The sequence below is a fragment of the Dryobates pubescens genome, chromosome 16 (genome assembly GCF_014839835.1).
Source record: "Dryobates pubescens isolate bDryPub1 chromosome 16, bDryPub1.pri, whole genome shotgun sequence".
NCBI lineage: Eukaryota > Metazoa > Chordata > Aves > Piciformes > Picidae > Dryobates > Dryobates pubescens.
Window position 1 is genome coordinate 4,577,907 of NC_071627.1, and position 25,160 is coordinate 4,603,066.

The 25,160-nt window shown below is 51.1% G+C and overlaps 1 protein-coding gene across 3 annotated transcripts in view; it reads left to right on the forward strand.

Annotated features, from left to right (window-relative positions):
• LOC104304271 (protocadherin alpha-C2) overlaps positions 1–25,160 on the forward strand; it is a 212,461-nt gene that overhangs the window by 91,766 nt on the left and 95,535 nt on the right. Inside the window, exon 1 of one of the 3 annotated variants that reach the window (XM_054168628.1) lies at positions 7,054–9,570. The exons of the other annotated variants lie outside the window; for them this stretch is intronic. Coding sequence (XP_054024603.1) covers positions 7,168–9,570 — 2,403 coding nt within the window. The 5' untranslated portion in view covers positions 7,054–7,167. Of the gene's footprint in view, positions 1–7,053; positions 9,571–25,160 lie in introns of those variants that run through there. 3 annotated transcript variants of the gene reach the window in all.

The following is a 25,160-nucleotide window of genomic DNA, read 5'->3' on the forward strand; positions in this document are numbered from 1 at the left end:
CCATACTGTTTCTCACATTGATTTTCCTGCGTGCAGAGAGATTGATTAATTAGAGTTGTTTAAACACCATTATCGAAGCAGGTGATCCTGGCCGTGCACTGATGACACTGAATTGTCTCCATTCTCATTGAGATCAGTCCCGAAGCCCTGTTTCTCCAATTGAAATGGGATGTTAAGGTCATATGTATGTTCCTTTTCCGATGTTTGATACTGGATACATCTTTTCCAAGGAGAAGCCAAGATTTCCCTTAAGAAATTAACTTGGGGGTGCTGGTGGATGAGAAGCTCAATATGAGCTAGCAGTGTGCACTTGCAGCCCAGAAAGTGAACCAGATCCTGGGCTGCAGCAAGAGAAGCATAGCCAGCAGGTCGAGGGAGGTGATTCTCCCCCTCTACTCTGCTCTGGTGAGACCCCAGCTGGAGTACTGCATTCAGTTCTGGAGCCCCTAGCACAGGAAGGATCTGAACGTGCTGGAGCGTGTCGAGAGGAGGGCCACGAGGACGAGCGGAGGGCTGGAGCACCTCTCCTATGAGGACAGACAGAGTGTTTGGGCTGTTCAGTCTGGAGAAGAGAAGGCTCCAAGGAGACCTTCTTGTGGGCTTCAATATCTGAAGAGGGGTACAAGAAAGCTGGGGAGGGACTTTTTAGGGTATCAGGGAGTGATAGGAGTAGGGGGAATGGATCCAAGCTAGAGAAGGGGAGATTCAGGTTGGATGTTAGGAAGAATTTGTTCCCCAGGAGGATGGTGAGAGACTGGCACAGGTTGCCCAGGGAGGTGGTGGCAGCTTCATGCCTGGAGGTTTTGAAGGGCAGGCTGGCTGTGGCTGTGAGCAACCTGCTGTAGTGCGAGGTGTGCCTGGCCATGGCAGGCGGGGTGTAACTGGCTGATCCTTGAGGTCCCTTCCAACCCTAACGATTCCATGATTGTCATATCTGTTTTAATTCCGTTGTAACATAAAATCGAAGTCTGTAAGGCTGCCGCGGTACCAAGAACGAGCAGTATTTTGATATAATTCTTTTGCCGTGTTAAGCTTTCAGTTCACCACAGGCACGTTTTAGATGAAGGATGTGGACTAACAAAATTAAATCGTATGTCGTTAGTTGTAAATTGACAAGAAGGATGCTTACAAGGGTGTTGAAAACCAGTACAAAAGGTTAAAAACATCATGTCTGCATTGAAAAAAAAAATCGTAGGAGTGAATTATCTCCCATTGATCCATACGGACCTGTCCCAGTGATTTCTTTCTTTCCTTCCTATCTCTATTTCAGGTTATAAAGTAAGTATTTCCGATTCTTTGTGTTATTTGCTGGGGATTGCGCTTCTGCTCTGCTTTGATTATGTCCCTGCTTAATGTTGTACTTAAAGGGAGTGCGTCATCACTTCTTAAGCACGCGTGAACTACCTTCACTTGCGAGTAACAAGGCTGAGCTTTAAAGGTAGAGAGCTTTCTTTCCTTGCTTCACGTGGGTGTGATAGAGGCAGGAACAGCAAACGGCGACCTCCGAAAGAAAAATCCTCTGGTTAAATTTGTATCAAGGTTTAACTATTTCTGTTGAAGAGGATGGAAAGACAGCGCTTTGCTCACGGAGCTGGGAAATAATTCGTGTCCTTGGGCTTTGATTAAGGGTCTCGTCATGCCGATCGTTTGGGGCAAGGGAAGCTTTGCCTTCCGTACCGTTTCTCTTGGTTTCTGGGACTGCAGCAACTAACTGAAGGTCCGAATGAGATTTGTTGTGGGTGGACACTGTCAGGAAATATGTCTTTGTATTTCTTTAGGGACATGAAGCAATTCTGACTTTAGAAACGGAGCTCGTGGATGCTTTAACTTCGTAGCATAGTCTGGGCAGGAGAATCAGAAGGCTCTAGAATATCGCGTTTAGTATAGTATCTTGTCTAAAAGAGAGCGCGTTTGCGCAGGGCTGTCAGCTGCCGCCAGAACAATCTCTCATTCCTCCCGCACGTTGTTCTGGAGGATGATGCTGACAAGCAGCGACGTCACCAGGCGCTGTGTGAATGTGGCCGAATCTGGGCTGACGGCTGGGCGCGCTGTGGAGCGTTTCAGTGGGAGCGGGGAGGAGCGCGGGGAGGAGCGGAGCAGCGGCTGCTGCGCCCGCGTCGCCGTGCTGGTCGGAGGCTGCTTTGCACCCTCACAACAGGAGATTTTACAGGCAGGGAAATGCCCGGCAAGGCTGCTGGGGGAGTTGTGCGAGCTGGTAGGAGCTGCTCTGCGACAAGAGCGGGTCTGGTCTCCCGTAATCCGCTGTCGCTGGTGTCCCCCTCATCAGCTTCTTCCAAGTGCAATGGTCTGTAACTGCGGGCGAAGAGACCAATCTATGCCCCCGCGTTCAAGAAATGAGTTCTTGCCTGCGATGTAACGAACAGCATGTCGTGGCTCCGTGTTTCTGCCGCTTGATATGGGGAATGAGGACTTTAGTGGGGTTCGCCGAAATCTAGAAATCATCTACGTACGGGATTGTCCTCCCGGGCTCCTTTTAGTCATCTCCGCTCCCTCTGTCCCCACGCGGTATCTGCGAGCTTCCGTGGCTTTGCTGAAGGGCATCCTGGCATCTCTGTCTGCCTTGCCGGGGGCACAGGCTGCCTCCACGGGTTCGGGGAGGAGGAGGAGGGGGGAATGCGGGATCGGAGCTGCGAGAACAGCAGCGGATCATCCCAGAGCTGTGCCAGCACCAGAGCTGCTTTGTCCGCTCCTTCCGCCAGGGGAGGGGTGTGTATGTGGGGGGGGACGGGACGATAGGACCCACGGGAGACAGTGCGGGCTGCCTGTCACGCCGGGTCCCGAGCGATAGGAGTCCCGTGTGTCGGTACCACTGTTCTTGCTCTCATCTCTGCCCGGAGCAGCCCACAAGCGAAGGGCGGTAACGGAGTCTCTGCTCCTCCGCCGGCGGCTCCGCGATGGCGGTTTAGACTCTATCCGAGGAGGGGCTCCGTCTTCTTCAGTCCGTAGGCAAATCCTTTCTCGTGTCGGGTTCTCGTCGGTGTACGAGCCTTTCAGGTGCTGATTTCCTTGGGGGGAAAATGAGGGCTGGGGCTGCCGGTCCGTCCGGGAACAGCTGCCGCTGCGGCAGCTCGTCGGTTCCCCGTAGAGGAGAAACCGCAGGGCTCTGCTTCTCTGAACGGGTCCAGCTGATTCTGCTGTCTCCCGATGGGTTCTGCTCTGCGTCCCTCCGTTTCTGGTGAGCGTCTTTGGGATTTTCCCAAGCAGGACGTGTCCTGCAAAACTCTGCCAAAGACACCTGTCGGCGTCTTCGCTGCTTTTCACGTATTTTCCGCGGAGACGGCGCCTTAAAACTATCACTGACGTAGCTGATGACGTGCCTGATGGCCATCGCTGATGGCCATTCGCGTGGTGCAGCCGTGTATTCTGCAGCTCCGAAGTGATTCGGGTTTATTATTTGCCTTTTGCTTTTCGCTATTTATAACGGTCTGTGGTGACAGGACAAGGGACAGTGGTTTCGAAGTGGATTTAGATTGGACATTAGGAGGAAATTCTTTACTATGAGGGTGGTGAGACACTAAACCGAGTTGTCCAGAGTTGTGGACACCTCATTGCTGAAAGTGTTTAAGACCAGGCTAGATCAGGCTTTGAGCAGCCTGGTGTAGTGGGGGGTGTAGTCCCTGCCTATGTAGGGGGTTGGAACTAGATGATCTTTAAGGTCCCTTCCAAGTGAAGCCATTCTATGATTCTCTAGCAGTTTCTTCTGGACAGTAACATCGTTCCCAGCACGAAGTGCATGGCTGAATTAATGTCATCCTCTTGCCAGAAAAGGAGATTACTGACTGAAAATATAAGACGGGGTGGGAGAAAGAACATATAAGGGATGCCTGGGGCTCTGAGGAGATGCCTGTCGGGCGGATGGACGTGGAAGAAGTGCTTTATGAGCACGTCGGGAAGCGGGAGGTGATGAGAAGGGTTGTGAGTAGGTGTATCCTCAGAGGTCTCGCACTACGCCCTCGGGACCTCGTGAAAGCTGAATTCATCGGCGACTCGGGTAAAATCAAGTTTAGAAATGAGTTAACGTTACATTATTTGTTGTGATACCAAGGGAAGTGTCTGCATTAGGGGTGTTTAATACCGCTAATAGATGTGCGAATCACGTAATTGGAATAAATGACTTGAGATGAAGAGGAGGTTTTTGAGAATGGAGACATTGACACATACACCAGGGCTGGATTCTGCCTCCACAGTGCTACTCCCTCCGCGGCAGGAGTGGCTATGTGGTGGTAACTGGCCCTGGGTATTGAATATCGCCGAGCACTGAGTTTTGGCCGTGACCCGGAGCTGTCTACCTGAGCAATGTGTATCCTGTCCGGTGTGGTGGGAGCTGGGTGTTGAGATGGTGCTGGCAATAAACCAGCGTGAATGAAACTACCTGACGGCTGGGAACATGCTGTCCGCAGCAGAGTGTGGGAAATGACATTTGGACAAGGGATGCCGAAGTATTAAAGAAGGGTTGTGAGGTTTTAAAATGTTATCAAATAGAAAGGGAATCGAAGATGAGTTCCTTTAGACCACTGCCAACAAGCGTTAGGCAACAATACAAAATTTAAGAGCTGTAGCAGAAAGCTGAAGAGGTTATTTTGATGATAAATGAGTAGTAAATGAGTTAATTAAAGCTAAAAGCTGGCAGTAGGCTGACACATACTTCTACATCTTGGAAAAAGGCAAACTATTTTGACTGATTTTGGCTATTTGTTCATCCGTTTCTGTGCTGATGGTGTTTCAGGCAATATTATTCCAATACTAAGATTTAGAGGAGATCTGCCTTCGAGTTGGTTCTCTGTCGACGGGAGCATCTCAGATCTGAAATTCTTGGGTTGCTTTGTTGCAAACCTAGCCCTTGGTGAGTAGAGTCTGTGTGCTTAACGTGTGCGTGAGTCTGGGATGCCAACACCTGCTGCCCTTCCCAGGCGACAGAATTGGGATTTGGGGTTTGTCGTTGTTTCAGTCTTTGCTGTGACTCCAGTGGGTGTTCAGTGGTGGGGTCAGGGTGTTTGCAATGCTAAGCACTGCAACTAGCGACTTTTTCACATGTTGTAGATGACATCCGTATCTTGGCAGACGAGGAATCTAGGGTGAATCTGGGGCAGGGGGATCTGGATCAACAATTTTATGGTGACGAGGTGGGAACTGGGGGTTTCTGCAGTTAGGAATCACGAAAAAACCGACTCCAAACAAGATAAACGGCGTACTGTGAATGCTCACACTGTGTGTAATGGTCCACTGAGCAAATTTACACAATGTGTGAATTAAGGCGGTTACAAACGAGCTCCACAGCTCCTGCACTCAGACCCAACACTCCCCGCTCCACCCCCCGCTCTAACTTACGCAGTAGAAGTAAAACGCATTCAGGTACTGCCATGAACAGCTGGAATGAAAACCCAAATCCTAATAGCCGCAGATTGTTGTGCTGGGACTGAAAAGGCTTGCTCCAGTGCGGGCAGGATAAAAGCCTCACTGGGAGGTTTTGCTGAGTTTGAGAAAGCAAAGAAAGCTATCGATTATTCCCCCCCCCCCGCGCCTTTAATGTACATTTTTGGGCTGTGCTCCATTTCCCCCCTCTTTCTTGAAAATTCTTGATACTATGTGCAGTTGAAATGGTGGGGTTTGTTTTTTTTCACCTGGTGGGAAATTCTTAGGTGCATAAACCCCACAATGAACACAGGAAGGGTTAAAAAACTGACTCTTTCACACGTTTATAGCCTCTTGCTTTTAATCGATCAAGTATCTCATGACAATACCTTCTCGCAGAAGAAAGCTGTTAAATGGAGAAGACCGGAGGGCTTGCCAGAGCTGGAGGCTCTCCTCTGTAAATTGTCGCCGAAGGTCAATCCAGGAGATATTGAAAAGTTTTCTGCCCTCTCTCACCTGTTTTGGGGCCAGTTGCTAACTGTGCAGAAAGTCGGGGAGTAGAGCCTTTTGGGAGCTCGTCTCCTGGTTCCTGGGCATGTCCTAAATACAAGACCACCTCTGGCGCCGAATTTTATTTCTCTGCATGTAATTCGACCGCTGCAGCCTCCTGTTTCTTCCCGCCCACTCGAGTCAGCCCCATCCTGCTTGGATGGGAGCTCGTCTGTGGCTGCGGGGAATCTGACTGGGGACTGTCAGAGGAGAGACCCTTCTTGTCTCTGATAATCTGTGCTGATTTACCTTGTTTGAAGGAGAAGCAGAAAAGAAGCTTTTCCTCTCCCCCTCCTTTTAATACCTTTTTAATATTTTCCCTCTCTTTTCCTGTTTTATTCTATTTTCTTTAATTTCCTTTTCTCTTTTCCTTGTAATCCTCGTTTTTATTTCCCTTTCCCCCCCCCTTTTCATTTTCTTTCATTTTTTCCTCCTCTTCTTTTTCCCTCCTTCCTTTTATTTTATTATTATTTTTTTAATAAGTTGAACTGGGATAGAGTCGACTGCCTCCTCTAATTGTGCTCTTAAAACCCCTCTGGGAAATGTTGTGCTCAGTTGGAGCGTGCCTGGACTGTGCTGACCCATGTTTAGCCGATGCCTGTCACTTCTCATCGGCGTTTCCCCTCCACCGCCGAATCCTGGCAGCGGCGGCAGCGCATCCTCTCGCTGTCTCTCCTGCAGGGAGCACAGGCGGGGAGAGAGAAGGCGGCGGGGGCTGCTTCGCATCTCCCCTTCATCGAAACACATCCGTGCCGCAGACTCGGGGGCCCGGAGCTCCCCACGCCGCCGCCGCCGATCTGCGTCAAGGGGTTAAAAAAGAGAGGGGGGGGAAAAAAAAAAAGAAAGAGTGGCGGGAGAGGAGAAGCAGTCACCGTCCGGCGGGTCGGCAGCAGCGGGGGGGAAGAGCATCCCCCTCCCTCGGCGGCGCAGTTGCCGCCGCCGCCTGCAGGGGGCGCGGCCGCCGCTCGGTGTGACCGGAGCGGCGGCCCCGCTCTCCTCAGAGCCCCGGCGCCGGTCAGAGCGAGCGGCGGCGGCGGGGGAGCCGCCGCGGAGCCCCGGCGGAGCTCCGGCGCTCCCCGCGCCAGCACCCACAAACTTCTCTCCTCGCCGCCCTGCTGCTGCATCCCGCGGTCGCCCGTTCCCCCCGCGCTGGGAACTTCTTGTTGGGAGTGGGGGGAACTGGTGGAATTCTGGATTATGGTCCTGCTGAGCTGGTCTGCGGGGAGCTGAGCCAGGGGAGGAAGAATGCGGGTCTACTGGATGGTCTTCTGCCTTATTTGCTGCACCGTGGACGGGCAAGTGGTGTATTCCATCGCTGAGGAGACGGAGCACGGAGCGCCGGTGGGGAACATAGCGAAGGACTTAGGGCTAGAGGCAGCTACCCTGGCAGCTCGGAAATTTCGCATGCTCACCGGTTCAAGTAAGCAATATTTTAATATCAATGCCAGCACGGGGGCTTTGTCTGTTAACGAGCCCATAGACAGAGAGCAGCTTTGCGAGTTGAAGTCTGTCTGTCTTCTGAATTATGAACTTGTGTTAGAAAACCCTCTGGAGCTTTACAGGATGGAATTTAAAGTCTTGGATGTAAATGACAACTCCCCCATCTTCCCCTTAAGTGAATATCACATAAGTATGCCTGAGTTCCTCTCACCCGGGGCACGGTTCGCGCTCCCCAACGCCCAGGATCTTGATGAAGGTACCAACAGCGTCCAGAATTACACTCTGAGCTCCGACGGACATTTCCATTTGGAAATGCAGACACGTGGGGATGGGAGTAAATATCCTGAATTGGTGCTGAAAAAAGCCTTAGACAGGGAGCAGCAAGCCACTCACAGGCTTGTCCTTACAGCCAAAGACGGTGGGGATCCTCCAAAGTCTGGCGAGGTCTCGGTGGTTGTGACTGTGCTGGATACCAATGATAATGCCCCAGAATTTGAGCACTCGGTCTACAGGGCCAGTGTCCTGGAAAACTCCCCCAGTGGCACTTTGGTGGTGCAAGTGCACGCCACGGACTTGGATGAAGGTCCAAATGGAGAGATCAGGTATTCCTTTAGCAATACTACTTCTGCTGATCTGCAGCGAATGTTCTTAATTCACCCCCACACCGGGGAGGTGACAGTCAACGGCGTTTTAGCTGTTCAGAGACCTCTCCTCGAGCTGCTTATTGAAGCGAGGGATAACGGAGCGTTTGGCATGTCCAGCACAGCCAAGCTGCTGGTGGAAATCACTGACGTGAACAATCATGGCCCAGAGATAACGGTTACATCCCTTTCCAGTCCCATTCCTGAGGATGCAGTTCCTGGCACAGTGATAGCTCTGCTAAGTATTTTGGATAAGGACCCTGGGGAGAATGGGAAAATTACCTGCCAGATCCCTGAGGACCTTCCCTTCCAGTTAAAGCCTTCCCTTGAAAACTACTACAGCCTGGTCACCAGTGGGCTTCTGGACCGAGAGCTGATCAGTGACTACAACATCACCATCACTGCCACGGACTTGGGCTCTCCACCCATCACCACTCAGAAGACGCTTTGGGTGCAGATTTCTGATGTCAACGACAATCCTCCAGTCTTCAGTGCTGACAGCTGCGACGTGTTTGTGGAGGAGAACAATCCACTTGGTGCTTTTCTTTACCAGGTCTCAGCATCTGATCCTGATACCGGGGAGAACGGAAGGGTCTCTTACATGCTCAGGAATTCCACCGTTGCGGGCAGTCCCTTGGCCAACCTTTTGTCTGTGAGTGTGGCCAATGGGAGCATCTATGCAAAACGTGCCTTTGACTTTGAGCAGCTGAAGAGCTTCTATTTCCAAGTGGAAGCCAAGGACAATGGGTCCCCAGCTTTGAGTGCTGCCATAACTGTGAATGTTTACATCTCAGACCAGAATGACAACGCCCCGGCCATCCTCTACCCCAGCAGCCAGAATGGCTCCGTGGCCGTTGAAGTTGTGCCCCGCCTGGCTGATGAGGATTACCTGGTCACCAAAGTGGTGGCAGATGACGAGGACAATGCACAGAACGCTTGGCTCTCCTATCACCTGACCTACTCCTCTGACTCCACCCTGTTCCACCTGTCACCCCACACTGGTGAGCTGCGGACCGCACGCTCCATGCGCTCCACCGATTTCCTCAAGCACAAGGTGGTGGTGGTGGTGCAGGACCACGGGGAGCCGCCGCTCTCCTCCACCCTAACGGTGGGCATCCTGCTGGCTGACACCCTGCCCCAGGTGCTGCCTGACTTCGATGACAACGGGCAGCCCCCGCCGCTGCTCAACACCACAAACATCTACCTGATCGCCTCCCTGGCCTGCGTCTCCTTCGTCTTTGCGGCGTTCCTCCTCTTTTTTGCCGCCGTGCGGCTCTGCCGCTGCCAGACCTGCGGCTGCTGTCGCCCAGCGGATGCGTATGGGAAGTATTGCTACAGTGTGCGCATGCTGCCCAGCTCCCACCTCCCCCCGGATGTGCTGGAGGTCGCTGGCGTGGGTAAACTGACTCACACTTATCTGTACAGGGCAGCTGTTGGTCTTGGGCCAAATGGCAACATCCCAAACGGTGATGCTGGGAACGGTCCCAGTGGCTCAAGGTTACAAGTGCCAGGACCCTGCATCCAGGTGCAGCAGGTCCAAAGCGATCGGTTGAGCGCTGTCCTCGTGGTAAGTACTGCTGCCTTTCACTGTTCTCTCCCAGGCACGTGGCCTTGTGTCTACATTGGGTTTCTGTCACTGTGGAAGGAGGTACTGAGGGCGTTGCCAGGAGAGCAGGTGTCATCTCATGGCACCTGATGGAAACTTCAGTTCCTTGTATATCGTTCCTAAAACCAAGCTCTCTGGGGGGGAAATTTGGTTATGGGATGACAAAAAAAGATTATTTCACCCCTCCCCCCCCCCAAATATTTAGAACCTTCAGACATAACTGAAGGTAAAGGAGAGAGAAGTGAGAAGTAAATATTGCAAAGAAAATGTGAGAACTAAGGACCTTGCAAGCTGACCCATTGTCTGCAGTTAGCTAAGTAGAGGCAGGATAATGGACTGCAAGCTTCTAATCCAATCTACACTCTGTGGGGTCTTTGATCTTTTTCCTTTTCCTCCCCCTCCCCTCCCCTCCCCTCCCCTCCCCTCCCCTCCCCTCCCCTCCCCTCCCCTCCCCTCCCCTCCCCTCCCCTCCCCTCCCCTCCCCTCCCCCTCCCCTCCCCTTTCATTCCCTTGTCCTCCTGCTCCATTCCCAACATGTGAATAGTTTTGCTTACTCAAGGTGTTGGTTCACAGTGGCCAGGGTAAGTCTGGGGTGGACCAGCGGGAATTCCATACCCAACATCACTTTAGGATGCACAATCCATAGTGCTCATCTCTCTTTCCAAACAATCCATAGCCTTTGCCAACCTAAAATAATTCTCTCCGAAGCCTCCCACCAAGCTGGTTTCTTCTCAGCAGTGTGATGGGGGAGAAAATACCTTCCTTCGATCCCAGGGTAGGGCTGCCAGGTGGGACATGTCTGCAGGTGCGATCTGCTGGGTGTTGCTGTGTCACTTGTCCAAGATTCAGTTTTCTTATATGCAAAACAACTCTGACTATAATTTTTAATAGGTGCTGTGGGTATATTTGGGTAGTTTTGTGAAGTTTTGAGGTGTTTTGCCTGCAGGCTGTCAGATTTCTTTTGTATGCCAATGGTAACTAACCGCTGTTGGCTCTGTCCAGACCAGTGCTCAGAGGTAAGAGCTGCTCCAGGTGTTTTTAGGGCAAATGTAGGAACCCAGGTTAGACAGGCATGGTGTAATGGGTAACAAGGGGTACTGGAGACAAGTTACTGCTGGGGAGAATCCCATTGGTGCTTTACCAGCATTTACTCAAAGTCACAATCACCTGTAAGTTCTGTTCTCTGTGGTGGCACAAGGTTGCATGCCTCAGGGGCCTCTCACTGTGCAAAGCAGGGAGTGTGGAATAAATGTGACAAAATCAGGAGCACCAGTGTCTTTCAGCAGAAAATTGTGGAGTCCAGGAGGAAAGCAGTGGCAGATTATGGAGGAGAATTTCTGCCTAAAGCATTGGTGTACCTTGGGAATGTTAACTGCCCTTGTGAGACCTGGAATGTCCAGTTCTGGTGCCCTCAGCATAAGAGGTACAAGGAGCTACTCTAGCAGATCCAGAGGAGGCCACAGTGATGATCAGAAGGCTGGAGCACCTTCCCTATGGGGACAGATTACAATCGTTGAGGCTGTTCAGCCTGGAGAAGGCTCCAGGGAGACCTCAGAGCAGCCTTCCAGTACCTGAAGGGGCTTCAGGAGGGCTGGGGAGGGACTTTGGACAAAGGCTGGGAGTGTCAGGATGAGAGGGAGCAACTTTGAGCTTGAGGAGGGCAGATTTAGACTGGAGATTAGGAAGGAATTCTTTCCAATGAGGTTGGTGAGACGCTGCAACACATTGTGCAGGGCGGTTTTGGATGCCCCCTCCCTGGAGGAAAGGTGCTCAAGGGCAAGGTTGGATGAGGCCTTGGGCAACCTGGGCTAGTGGAAGGTATCCCTGCTAATGGCAGAGGCTTGAAACTGGAAGGTCTTTAAGGTCCTTTCCAACCTAAACCATTCTATGAATCACTGCAGCAAGCAGTAGCTCACAGAGTATTTCTGGGACCACAATGTGGCCGTGGATTGCTGCAGCTCTTTTGTTTGCTTGTGTTGGGCATTGTGCTCCTCAACAGGCCTGTAAGATCTGTGTGTGCACAGCGTAGTGACCTCCCTGTGACTCGACATTCAATATTTAGGTTACATCCAAAAATAGACTCCAGCCCTGCAATGGGGAATGCTTCTTGCTGAATTGTAACAGGAGTGGAATGATTTAGTGCAGCGTGGCGTGCATCTGCAGGGACAAAAATGGATCCATTTACATGGAGACAATGCTGTGCAAGCCAGGCTGTGCTGCTGCAGGCGAAGCATCAGTGGCTTGCCTGCACAAGTCAAGACCAGCCATGAGAGTAACCCTCCCTGCATCTCATTCTGATGGGAGCAGGCCCCACAGCAGAGCCAGGTACAAGGATCACAGCTCACAGGATGTTAGGGGTTGGAAGGGACCACTGGAGATCATCAAGTCCAACCTCCCTGCCAGAGCAGGTTCAGAGAATCCAGCACAGGTCACACAGGAACACATCCAGACAGGGCTGGAAAGTCTGCAGAGAAGGAGACTCCACAACCTCTCTGGGCAGCCTGCTTCAGGGGTCTGTGACCCTCACAGTGAAGAAGTTCATCCTCCTGTTGAGGTGGAACCTCCTGTGCCGGAGTTTCCATCTGTTGCCCCTTGTCCTTATCCACTCAGGGTGCAACTGAGCAGAGGCTATCCCTTTCCCTTCCTTCCTGACCCCCAGCTCTCAGATATTGATCAGATCCCCTCTCAGCCTTCTCCTTTCCAGACTAAAGAGCCCCAGGGCTCTCAGCCTCTCTTTATCAGGCAGTGCTTCAGTGCCTTCAGCATCCTTGCAGCCCTCCTCTGGACTCTCTTCAGTAGATCCCTGTCCCTCTTGAACTAGGGAGCCCAGAACTGGATTCAATATTCCAGGTGGGGCCTCACTAGGGCAAAGTAGAGGAAGGGTGAAGCACCTTCCCCATTTTTTCTCTCTATGCTGCCCAGAACCAGCAGTCTTATGCCCACACTGTAAGAATGCAGTTGTGAAGGCAGATGTTTTCCTGCCCCTCCTCTTTGCCCTGGTGAGACCACACCTGGATTACTGTATCCAGTTTTGGGCTCCCCAGTTCAAGAGAGCCAGACATCTGCTGGAAAGAGTCCTACAGAGGCTATGAGAATGAATAAGGGACAGGAACATCTCTCCTGTGAAGAAAGTCTGAGAGCCCTGGGGCTGTTTAGTCTGGAGAAGAGAAGGCTGAGAGGGGATCTGATCAATGTGTATCAATATCTGAGGCCTGGGTGTCAGGATTAAGGTGCCAGGCTCTGTTTGGTAATAGGACAAGTGATACGAGTCGCCCAGTGATAGGACAAGGAACAATGGTTACAAGCTGGAACCCAGGAGGTTCCACCTCAACATGAAGAGAAACTTCTTCATTGTGAGGTTGCTGAAGCTCTGGAGAAGGCTGCCCAGAGAGGTTGTGGAGTCTCTGGAGACTTTTAAAACCTATGTGGATGTGTTCCTGTGTGACCTGCCCTAGGTCACACGACACACACACATGATCCTGCTTTGGCGTGGGGGTTGGCCTGGATGATCTCCAGTGGTCCCTTCCAACCCCTACCACTCTGTGGTTCTGTGATTCTTAGCTGCAGAAATGACTCTTGGGGTCAGGCCAAGAAAATCATAGAAAGAGAGATGATGAAAGAAAGTTCAGCCAGGGAAACTGCTGCAGATTTCCCTCTTTCTGCCCACTTCTGTTACCTTTTGCAATGATGGATGCAGCTCCAGCGTTCAACTAAAGAACAGCATGTCCATTAAAGCCTGGTCTGAAACTCTGCTTGTCTGATACCTGCTGTGGAGTGTTTTCGGAGAGAGAGGAAGAGAGAGTGGCAGAAGGAGTAGATTGAAAGGGCTTGAGGGGATGTGGAGAGCAGTGTCACTATTTGGAGATGCATAAGGCAGGGATCACAGCTCACAGGATGTTAGGAGTTGGAAGGGACCTCCAGAGATCATCAAGTCCAACCCCCCTGCTAGAGCAGGACCATAGAATCCAGCACAGGTCACACAGGAACACATCCAGACAGGGCTGGAAAGTCTGCAGAGAAGGAGACTCCACAACCTCTCTGGGCAGCCTGCTCCAGGGGTCTGTGACCCTCACAGTGAAAAAGTTCATCCTCCTGTTGAGGTGGAACCTCCTGTGCTGGAGTTTCCATCTGTTGCCCCTTGTCCTTGTCCACTCAGGGTGCAACTGAGCAGAAACTGTCCCCTCCCTCTTGACCCCCAGCCCTCAGGTATTTATAAACATTTATTAAATCCCCTCTAAGTCTTCTTCTCTTCAGACTAAACACCCTCAGGTCCCTCAGCCTCTCCTCACCAGGCAGTGCTCCAGTCCCTTCAGCATCTTTGTAACCTTTCCTTGGACTCTCTCCAGCAGATTCTTGTCCCTCTTGAGCTGGGGAGCCCAAAGCTGGGTGCAATATTTCAGGTGAGGTCTCACCAGGGCAGAGTAGAGGGGGAGGAGAACCTCCCTGGCTCTGCTGGCCACACTCCTCTGAATGCAGCCCAGGACCCCATTGGCCTTCTTGGCCACCAGGGCACACTGCTCTCCCATGCAGAACTTGCTGCCCACCAGCACTCTCAGGTCCTTCTCCACAGGGCTGCTCTCCAGCAGATCACCTCCCAGCCTGTCCTGCTGCAGCTTATTCTTCCTGCCCAGCTGCAGGACTCTGCACTCATCCTGGTTGAGCCTCAGTAGGTTCCTCTCTGCCCAGCTCTCAATCTGCCCAAGTCTCTGAAAGGCTTCACAGCCTTCAGGTGTCTCAGCCAAGCCTCCCAGTTTGGTATCACCAGCAAACTTGCTGAGCAGACTGTCTGTCTGTCCCCTCATCAATGTCATTGATGAAGAGATTGAACAGGACCAGACCCAGCACTGGTCCCTGGGGGACTCCACTGGTCACAGCTCTCCAGCTGGACCTGGCACCACTGACCACTACACTTTGCATTCCATTGTGTAACCAGTTCCTGATCCATCTCACTGTCTGCTCTCCTGTCCCACACCTCCTGAACCTGCTCACAAGGATGTTATGAGAGGCAGTGTCAAAAGCCTTACCAAGGTCAAAGTAATCTACATCTGCTGCTCTCCCTTCATCTAACCATTTAATTACAGCATCGCAGAGTGCTATCAGATCAGTCAAGCGTGATTTCCCTTTGGCAAATCCATGCTGACTACTCCTGATGGTGGGTTGGACAGGGGAAGGACGAGATTGGATGGTGGCTTGGGTTGAGGGGAGGGTAGGTGTGAGTAGTAATCCTTGTAGGAGAGCACAGAACAAGAAAACACACTTTGGATCAAGTCCAAGTGCTGTCCTGTATCAGCCACCTGAACCATCTCAACTCTCCACACGCAAAGATTCATAATGAACTGAAATTGTGCAAATACTCAGTTCAGCTGCAAAATTCACCAGGTCATGTTCATGGGAAATTCTTCCTCAAATGCTTTGAAACCCTCTTCTGACATCCTGTCAACAGTTATTTGCTAGGAATTTGCAGACCTTTGCTCTTGTGCTGGCAGTGTCCTTTTGGTGTACAGGGTTCTGGTCCCTCTTTGGGGCTGGCTTTCCTCACCATTTAGGCAGCAACCACAACTTTTCTTAGGCTTTGTTTGACTAAGCTGAACAAGTTGAAGGTTGGACAACAGGAGAGCAATGAGGCTGGTGAGGGGTTTGGAGGGCATGTTGTAAGAGGAGTGGCTGAGGGAGCTGAGTTTGTTCAGTCTGGAGAAGAAGAGGCTGTGGGAAGACCTCATTGCTCTCTACAGCTCCCTGAAAGGAAGCTGGTGTGAGGCTGGGGTTGGTCTCTTCTCTCAAGGCTGCCCAGGGAGGTAGTTGAGGCCCCATCCTTGGAGATATTTGAGGTGAGGCTGGACAGGGCTCTTTGCAACCTGATCTAGTTGAGGATGTCCCTGCTGACTGCAGAGGAAGTTGGACTGGATGACCCTTGGAGGTCCCTATCAACACAGACAATTCTATGATAGAAAATAGGTGGATAAGATAAAGATGGCTCCAAACAATTCTGTGATCCTATGATTCTAAGTAATTAGTGATAGGATGAGATGAAATAGGCTTAAGTTGTGTGAGGGCAAGTTTTATTTGCCTTCTTGGCCACCAGGGCCCATTGCTGTCCCATGGACAACTTATTACCAACCAGGCTAATTAAGATACTCAGCTGAGATTTGTGAGGCAAAGCAAAGGGCAGGGCAGGGCAGCAGCTCAAAGATTTGATGCCATCAGAGGCATTTGGAGAATGAAGGCAAATTTAACAAACACAAGAAGAGGAAATATCAGAGCAAGGAGGAACATTTAGCAGTAAAGAAAAGATTTGGAGTCTTTGAGCAATCTCTAAGGGAAACAGACAGATTTTTGTTCTTTGGATTCTTTCTTCTCCAAAGGAGTGATTTTCACATTTTGATCTGCCTTTTCTTCCATCTCTCCCTGGGCTTGTCCAAGCCTGCTGGCTCCTGACACCTCATGTAGTGCCTTTTCATTTCTTTCTTACGCTGCCAAGGCATAAGTCACAGAATCATAGAATAGGTTGGATTGGAAGGGACCTTAAAGATCATCCAGTTCAAACCCCCTGCCATGGGCAGGGACACCTGCCACCAGCCCAGGTTGCTCAAGGCCTCATCCAACCTTGGTGTGAACACCTCCAGGGAGGAGGCAGCCACAGCCTCTCTGGGCAACCTGTGCCAGTGTCTCCCCACCCTCACTGGAAAGAATTTCTTCTCCTGGTGAAGTAAAATCATCCTAGCAAAACACAGAATCACAGAATGGCTTAGGTTGGAAAGAAATCATCTACTCCAGCCTCCCTGATGTGGGCAGGGACACCTCTCAACTTGACTTGGTTACTCAAGGCCTCATACTTGCCTTAAACACCTCCAGGGAGGCAGCATCCACAACTACTCTGGGCAACCTATTCCAGAGTCTTACCACCCTCATACTGAAGAACTTCTTAGGATCCAGTCCAAACCTACTCTTCCTCAGCTTCAAACCATTCTCCCTTGTCCTGTCTCTTGACACCCTTATGAAAAGTCCCTCTCCATCCTTCCTGTAGTTTCCCTTCAGGTATTGGAATGCAGCTCTAAGATCCCCCTGGAGTCTTCTCCAAGCTCCCTCAGCCTGTCAGTGATTTTTCTAACCAGAGATGCCAGCTGGAAAACCTTCAAAGGGGGCTGAGTTGTTGTTTCAGGGCTGCTATTTGCACTTTCAGCTTTGTTTTAATTTTATTATATATCTGCCTGGGGAATTTAGCATTAGTGAGTTGCTGTCTTCTCTGTAACAACATCCTGCTTCTCTCCAAGGCAGTCAATCTCTTTAATGCATCTCACCTTAGCTGAAAAGGGAAAAACCTACAAGAAAAATTAACCCCAGCTAATGCAGAGCATGGCAAGATGCCAGTTTGATCCTGGTCAGAGCATGGCAAGATGCCAGTTTGATCCTGGTCAGAGCATGGCAAGATGCCAGTTTGATCCTGGTTAGAAGGTAGCTGTGGAATACAAATTCATACTGATGAATACTGTCATTTTTGGAGCTCTCAGCCTTCTGAGGCCATTCATTATGGCACCACAATGTTTCATAAACAAGTTTTTCTTCCCTCAAGCTGGTCCCAGATGTTTGCTTTTGGTTTTGGATAAAATCTGAATGGAAGCCCCAAGCCCTGCAACTGTAAAGCATCAGTTCTGAATCAACAGATCACAGGATCACACAGGGGTTGGAAGGGACCTCTGGAGATCATGGAGTCCTGCCAGAGGAGGACCATAGTATCTAGCACAAAGTTAGTTCAGCATATTGTTTGTATTATCAATCCAGGGTATGGAGCCCAGGTTTCTAAATGGAGCTAGGTTAGGTTCTTTGAAAACTTGGGACCAACAGCCATAGATTCATAGATTGGTTTAGGTTGAAAGGGACCTTAAAGATCATCCAGTTCCAAACCCCCTGCCACAGGCAAGGACACTTTGCTCAAGGCTTCATCCAGCCTGGCCTTGAACACCTCCAGAGAGGAGGTGGTCACCTTCGGAGAGGTGGAAGTTCTCCTCCAGCGAGGTGTTAAAGCTGATTGGAAAAAGAACAAGCAAACCACCAAAACCTCACAAAAAGCAACCTCACCCATAAAAAAGGAACCCCTCACAAAAAAACCCAAACCCAACCCTAACCCCCAACACCCAGTAAGGGGGGAATTGAGCAGTAGTTTGCTGCTGCCTCATGGACATTACAGTGATAGAGAGGAAGGGAAGTTCTTGCTGGACTTGAGTGAGAAATTCTTCCTCATAAGTGTTGAAACTCAGGGATAGGACCCAGAGTGGGGCTGGGAATCTCCATCTGTAGAGCAGCTTGACTCCTTGAATGTTGGGTTCAGTTTTGGGCCCTCACTGTGAGAAGGACATTGAGGAGCTGGAGCAGGTCCAGAGAAGGGCAAGAAAGCTGGGGAAGGGTCTGGAGAACAGGGCTGGGGAGCAGTAGCTGAGGGAGCTGGGGGTGTTCAGTGTGGAGCAGAGGAGGCTCTCTACAGCTCCCTCAAAGGAGGTTGGAGCCAGGTGGGGGTTGGTCTCTTCTCCCTAGTTTCAGGTGATAGAGGGAGAGGAAATGGCCTGAAATTGTGCCAGGGGAGGGTTAGGTTGCTGCAGGATTGGTCAGGGATTGGAACAGGCTGCCCAGGCAGGTGGTGGAGTCCCCAGGCAGGTAGAGGAGTCCCCATCCCTGGAGGTGTTCAAGGAACCTGTGGCAGTGGCACTTGGGGCCATGATTTGGTGGCCATGGTGGTGCTGGGTTGCTGATTGGATGAGCTCAGAGGCCTTTTCCAGCTGAAACAATTCTGTCATTCTGTAATCCTGAGGCTACTTTAAGTCATCTGTAGAACAAGCTGCAGGCTGTCAGGGCTACCACTTCTGCCTTTAGAGAAGGGAGATGGTCATTGGGTGAGTGAGGCAACACTTCTGGAACTGGAGGGTTTTGAGGAGCCTTGAATCCCACCTCATGAGAGCACAAAGCACTGGAAATGGCAAAGATATCTTTAAACTCTCTATTTCCTTATAACTGATTCTGTAGAGGTGAAGTTAGGTCAGAACAGAGTTAGCAGAAGAACAGAGTTCCAGCAGCTGTGGGTTTGTTGTGTCAGAGGGTGGGTTTTTCTTTGCTTTGTTGGTGGTTTTTTTCCCCTGAAACCATGGCCAGATATTTTTTCCTCATTTGTAAACCCCAATACCACCAAAAAGAGGCAAACTTCCCCCTCCCCACCCTCACTCTAAGTAAACCACAGTCTTGGCCTAAGCTTTTGTCCTGTGCACTCTGGAAAATCTCCACAACTTGTGGCCATTTAAAACACATTAGAAGCTCCAAGAAATATGTCTGATGATTTATTTCATCTTTATATACCAAGGGCTTCCAGTACATCTCCATAGAAGCAGCACAATTATCCTTTTTATTAGCCATGATGCTTTAGACTCTTCCAAGTATAGATTTGTCTGCTGCTAGTCACAGAATCATAGACTGGTAGGTGTTGGAAAGGACCTCCAGATACCATCATGTCCAACCACCCTGCAAAGCAGGATCAATTAGAGCAGGAATGCATCCAGGTGGGTTTTGAGGATCTCCAGAGAAGGAGACTCCACAACCTCTCTGGGCAGCTTGCTTCAGGGCTCCAGCAGCCTCACACCAAAGAAGTTTCTCCTCCTGTTGGGATAGAATTTCCTGGGATTGAGTTTATGTCCATTGTCCCTCCTCCTATCACTGAGAAGAGCCTGGCTGCATCCTCTTGCAAGATATCTGTAGACACTGATAAGGTGCCCCCTCAGCTTCCTCTTCTCCAGACTAAACAGCCCCAGGGCTCTCAGTCTTTCCTCATGAGAGAGATGCTTCAGTCCCTTCAGCATCCTTGTAGCTATCCATGGAACTCTCCCCAGCAGTTCTATGTCCCTCTTGAACTGGGGAGCCCAGAACTGCACACAACATTCCAGATGTGGTTGGAGTAGAGGAGAACCTCTCATGACCTGCTGGCCACACTTCTTAATGCACCCAAGTACACCATTGGCCTTCCTGGCCACCAGGGTACTTTGCTGTCCCATGGATAACTAATTATCAACCAGGACTCCCAGGTCCTTCTCCCTGGAGCTACTCTCCAGCAAGTCAACCGCTCATCTCTACTGCTGCATGGTGTTGTTCCTCCCCCGGTGCAGGACTCTGCACTTAACCCTTGTTGAGCTTCATTAGGTTCACCTTGCTGAATGGCCTGAGGGGCTGTCAGCCACTCCTCCCATGCCCAGCCCTGTTTTCTTTCCAATAAACTTAGCTGGGAGGGTTTTACAGGGAGAAGTGTTCTGCATGAAAGATGTTCTGTAGCTACTATTCTGAGGAGTGTTGAGTCACTTGCTATCATCTATTTTTAATGCAATATTAGTTTTTCCAGAAGGAATGTTCCTGCACATTGCTTGCACAGAGAGGAACTGGGCAGTGGCAGCTCCTGTGTACAGCAGCATCTGGTGCTGCAACTCCATTTGCTTCTGGTAGCCAACCTTGTGATGTTTATATAGAACCATAGAATGGGTTGGGTTGGAAGAGACCTCCAAAATTCACCTAGCCCAACCTGCTGAAGTCAGCAGAGACATCCTCCACTAGATCAGGTTGCTCAGAGCCTTATCCAGCCTGACCTTGAATAGCTCCAGAGATGGGGCCTCCACTACCTTCATGGCAACCTTTTACAGTGTTCCACCACCCTCATGGTAAAGAACTTGTTCCTAACATCCAACCTAAATCTACTCTTCTCTAATTTCAAACCATTGCTCTTCATCCTCTCACTGCAGGCCTTTGGAAGCAGTCCCTCTGCAGCCTTCTTGTAGCCCTCTTCAGGTACTGGAAGGATGCTAATTGCTTAAGGAGATAGATAAGCTGTGAGACCCCACCTGGAGTATTGCACCTAGTTCTGGGGCCTTCAACAGAAGAAGGACATGGACCTCCTGGAGAGGGTTCAAGAGAGCCACAAAGATGATCAGAGGGTTGGAGAACCTCCCCTATGGGGACAGGCTGGGAGAGTTGGAGCTGTTCAGCCTGGCAAAGAAAAGGCTCTCGGGAGACTTTAGAGGAGCCTTCCAGTAGGTGAAGGGGCTCCAGGAGAGCTGGGGAGAGACTTTGGATGAGGGTTGGGAGTACCAGGATGAGGGACAATGTCTTTGAGCTGGAAGAGGGCAGATTGAGACTGGAGATGAGGAAGAAATTCTTTCCAGTGAGGCTGGGGAGACACTGGCACAGGTTGCCTGGGGAGGCTGTGGCTGCCTCCTGCCTGGAGGTGTTCAAGGGCAGGCTGGATGAGGCCTTGAGCAAGCTGGGCTGGTGGGAGGTGTCCCTGCCCATGGCAGTGGTGTTGGAACCAGATGATCTTGAAGGTCCCTTCCAACCCAACCCATTCTGTGACTGATATTGTGCCATCTGAGGAGAACTCTGTCATCTCAGTGACAAATGTAAGAAAATTCATGAGTGTGAGCAGTTTTCAGGTTGGTCTTTTCTATGTAATGAAAGCAATTGTGTTTGGTTATTTTGAAGCTACATCCTGGTGGAAAAGTTCCCCATTAGGGAGCAGTGTGCTCTTGTGGCCAGGAAGGCCAGCAGTCTCCTGGGGTCCATTAAGAAGAGAGTGGCCAGCAGGTCAAGGGAGGTCCTGCTCCCTATCTACTCTGTCCTGCTGAGGCCACACCTGGAGGGCTGTGTCCAGCTCTGGGCTCCCCAGTTCAAGAGGGACAGGGAACTACTGGAGAGAGTCCAATGAAGGGCTGCAAAGATGATTAAGGAATGAAAGCATTTCTCTGATGAGAAAAGGCTGAGAGCCCTAGGGGTGTTGAGCCTGGAGAAGAGCAGCCCCAGAGGGGATCTGAGCAACGCTCAGCAAGAGCTGAAGGGTGGAGGGCAAGAGGCTGGGGCCAGACTTTTGTCAGTGGTGCCCAGTGATAGGACAAAGAACAGTGGGCATGAAGTGGAAGCCAGGAGGTTTCACCTGAAAAACAACTTCTTGGGTGTGAGGGTGCTGGAGGCCTGGAGCAGGCTGCCCAGAGAGGTTGTGGAGTCTCCTTGTGTGGAGAGCTTCCAACCCCCCCTGGGCACTGTGCTGCTGGGCAAGCTGCTGTGGGTGCCCTGCTGGAGCAGGGGGTTGGACTGGGTGAGCTCCAGAGGTCCATTCTATTTTTCCAGCTCTGTCCCTTATTGAATGAATGAAAACCTTGCAAGTGTTTCAGGCTGTGCTCATCCCACTGCTCACTGTACAACTGCTCTGTGCTACTCACTATAAACCCCACCTGGTCTCTCATAGAGGGGCTGAGTGTCAGCTGGGGGCTGCCTGTCAGACAAGTTCAGCTGCACAATGTGGTCAGCCCCCAGCCTCAGGGTAGTGAAAAATATCCCTCTGGACTGGCATAAAAGTGTGTCTGATCTTCCCTGAAGCCTTGCTGATGTATATTTTGGAAGAGGACTTGCTGTTTGTCATGAAGTTGTCTCTCTGTCATGTTTGATAGCCATTAAGGTCTGCTAAGGCTGGCTGAGTTACAAGCTTCTTAGAAATTCCTGTTCACTGTACTTGGGAGATTCTTACAAGAGCTGGAAAGCTCAGCTCCTTCTGAGTCCTGCCAGCACAGAGCCCTCTTTCAGCCAAGAGCTGGCAGGACCTTCCTGTAATTACAGTTGTATGATTGTGGTCCAGACCAAAGTTGGGGCTGGAGCTGAGAACATGAATCACAGAATCATTCAGACTGGGAAAGACCCTCAGCATCACCAAGTCCAACCCAGAGCCCTACACTACAAGGTTCACCTCTAAACCATATCCCCAAGCACCACATCCAAACCACCTTTAAACACATCCAGGGTTGGTGACTCAAGCACCTCCCTGGGCAGCACATTCCAATGCCTGACCACTGTTGCTGGGAAAAAAATGTTTCCTACTGTCCAGCCTAAAGCTACCCTGCCACAGCTTGAGGCCATTCCCCCTTGTTCTATCACTAATTACCTGTGAGAAGAGACCAGCACCAACCCCTCCACAGCATCTTTCAGGTAACTGTAGGCAGCCATGAGGTCTCCCCTCAGCCTCTTCTGTTTCAAACTAATCATCCCCAGCACCTTAGTTGCTCTTCATGAGATTTATTCTCCAGGCCCTTCACAGCTTCCTTGCCCCGCTCTGCACTGGCTCCAGCACCTCCATCTCTCTCCTGTATTGAGTACCAGGGGACAATCCCCTCCCTGCTCCTGCTGGGCACAGCATTTCTAATCCCAGCCAGGATGCCTTTGGCTCTCTTGGCTGCCTGGGCACACTGCTGGCTCCTGTTCAACTGCTTGTGTGTTAGCACCTCCAGGTCCCTTTCTGCCAGACACTTTTCTGGCCACACTGTCCCAAGCCTGTACTGTTGCTTAGGGTTGCTGTGACCCAAAGCCTGAAAGCAAAGAAAAACCAATGCCCAGTCTAGGATCAGGGTGCAGGGAAGGGCAGGGTCCCTAATTTCAGTGCAGAAAGTGTGCAAATGCCTTGCATGGGAGGAGACCAAATGAGCCCTTGAGAAGAGAACTGAACTGGGTTGTAGGAGACAGACAAGGATGTGCTTTTGGTTCTCCTGCCTGGTCTTGACATGTCCTTCTGCCATTGTCAGTTTGTTCTTTCTCTGTTCAGTGTCATCATTTCCACCTGCCAGGAGGGTCACAAAGATGATCAGAGGGATGGAGCACCTCCAACACAGGAACAGGCTGAGGGAGCTGGGACTCTGAAGCTTGGAGCAGAGGAGCCTGAGGGCTGCCCTCATTGATGGGGAAAAAGATGTGCAGGGCAGTGTTGGGAGGATGGAGCCAGGCTCTGCTCAGGGATGTCCAAGGACAGGACAAGGGGCAGTGGGTGCAAGCTGGAGCAGAGGAGGTGCCATGGGAATGTAAGGAAGAGCCTTTTTGCTGTGAAGGTGACAGCCCAGAGAGGTTGTGGAGTCTCCTTCTCTGGAGACATTCACAACCTGCCTGGATGCATTCCTGTGTGGCCTACTCTATATGATCCTGCTCTGGGCAGGGGGTTGGACTGGATGATCTTTTGAGGTCCCAGCTACTAGAACTGCAGGTGTCCCCTCAGCTACAGTGTCAGCAGCTGGCATAAGTGGGGGTTTCGGTGCCAGCCAGTGGAGTGGAAATGGTCATGTCCCAGATTCCAGCTTACTGAGAGACTGGCATGAGTGTGGGACTCAGCACCAGTGGCTGGAATGGGGCAGCAGGTGACAGCTGCCACGTGCCTGCTGCTGGAGGGTATCTTGTACCTACTTCAAGTGGGTGTATGTGGGGCATGCAAATGCATTCACCTGCAAACTTCAAACTGAACAGTACAGGGGGGTTTGGATGCAGGCAAGAAGGGGCCCTTGGTCTCCAGGGGTACCCATGAGCATGGGATACCTATTGGATGTGTGTGTGAGTGCTGAGTGTTGGCAATGAGCATCAAGATGGACTAGACAGGGAGCAGGGGACATGTGGGGTGGGTCAGAGGGCCAGGAGCTGGGGTGTTCAGCAGCAGAAGGGCTATGCTGGTGCTTCACAAATCACAGAGTGGTAGGGATTGGAATGGACTTCTGGAGATTAAGTCCAATCCCCCTGCCAAGGCAGGGCCACCTGGAGGAGGTCACACAGGATCACATCCAGGAAGGTTTTGAATGCCTCCAGAGTTGGAGATTCCACCACCTCCCTGGGCAGCCTGCTCCAGGGCTCCACCACCCTTAAATTAAAGAAGTTCCTCCTCATGTTTAGATGGAACAAAAGTGTTCAAGTGTGTGCCTCTTACCTCCTGTCCTGTCACTGGACACCACTGAACCAAGCCTGGTCCCATGTTCCTGACCCCTACCCTGTGAGTATTTGAGAGATCTGTGACTGTACAGCCCCAGAAAGCTTTGAATTCAGTGTGTGTGACTTACACTAATGCCCTTCTGTCTCTGCCAGCCAAAGAGGAGAAGGGGACTTGGCTGTCTGTGCTTCTGTCTTGTCTAAGCCCTGGCTGTGGGTGGTGTGGAAGGCGGCACCTTGCCCGTGGCAGTCTGTGACCGGCCATGTCTGTGTCATTTGTATCTCTCTGCTCAGCTTTGCCACTGCTTAAACTTGCAAATGAGAGGGCAGCAGCTGCAGCTCTTAGCCTGGGCAGAGGCTCTGTTTCCTAGGGCACTGGGCTGGGTTCCAGCATTCTGGTTCACAGGATCACAGGATGTGAGGGGTTGGGAGGGACCTCCAGAGATCATCGAGTCCAACCCCCCTGCCAGAGCAGGGTTCTCTCATTGCTGGCTCTCCTACAGGAGAGGTCCTGATATCCCTTAATAAATTCCAAGAGGAAACTGGGATAGAGTTAGAACAGTTTCTTTTAGTAGAAGTGAGGTTTCCTGAGGAGGAAAAAAAACCTGGATTACAGCATGAGTCAAGCTGTGCAGATGTCTACAAGAAGGATCTGGAGGTGCTGGAACATGTCCAGAGAAGGGCCTAAAACCACCACACCATGCCAGGGGGGTGGATCTAAATGATCTTTAAGGTCCCTTCCAGCTCAAACCATTCTATGATTTTGTTGTGTTTTTTTTCCTAACCATGTGGCCATTCATAGTTTG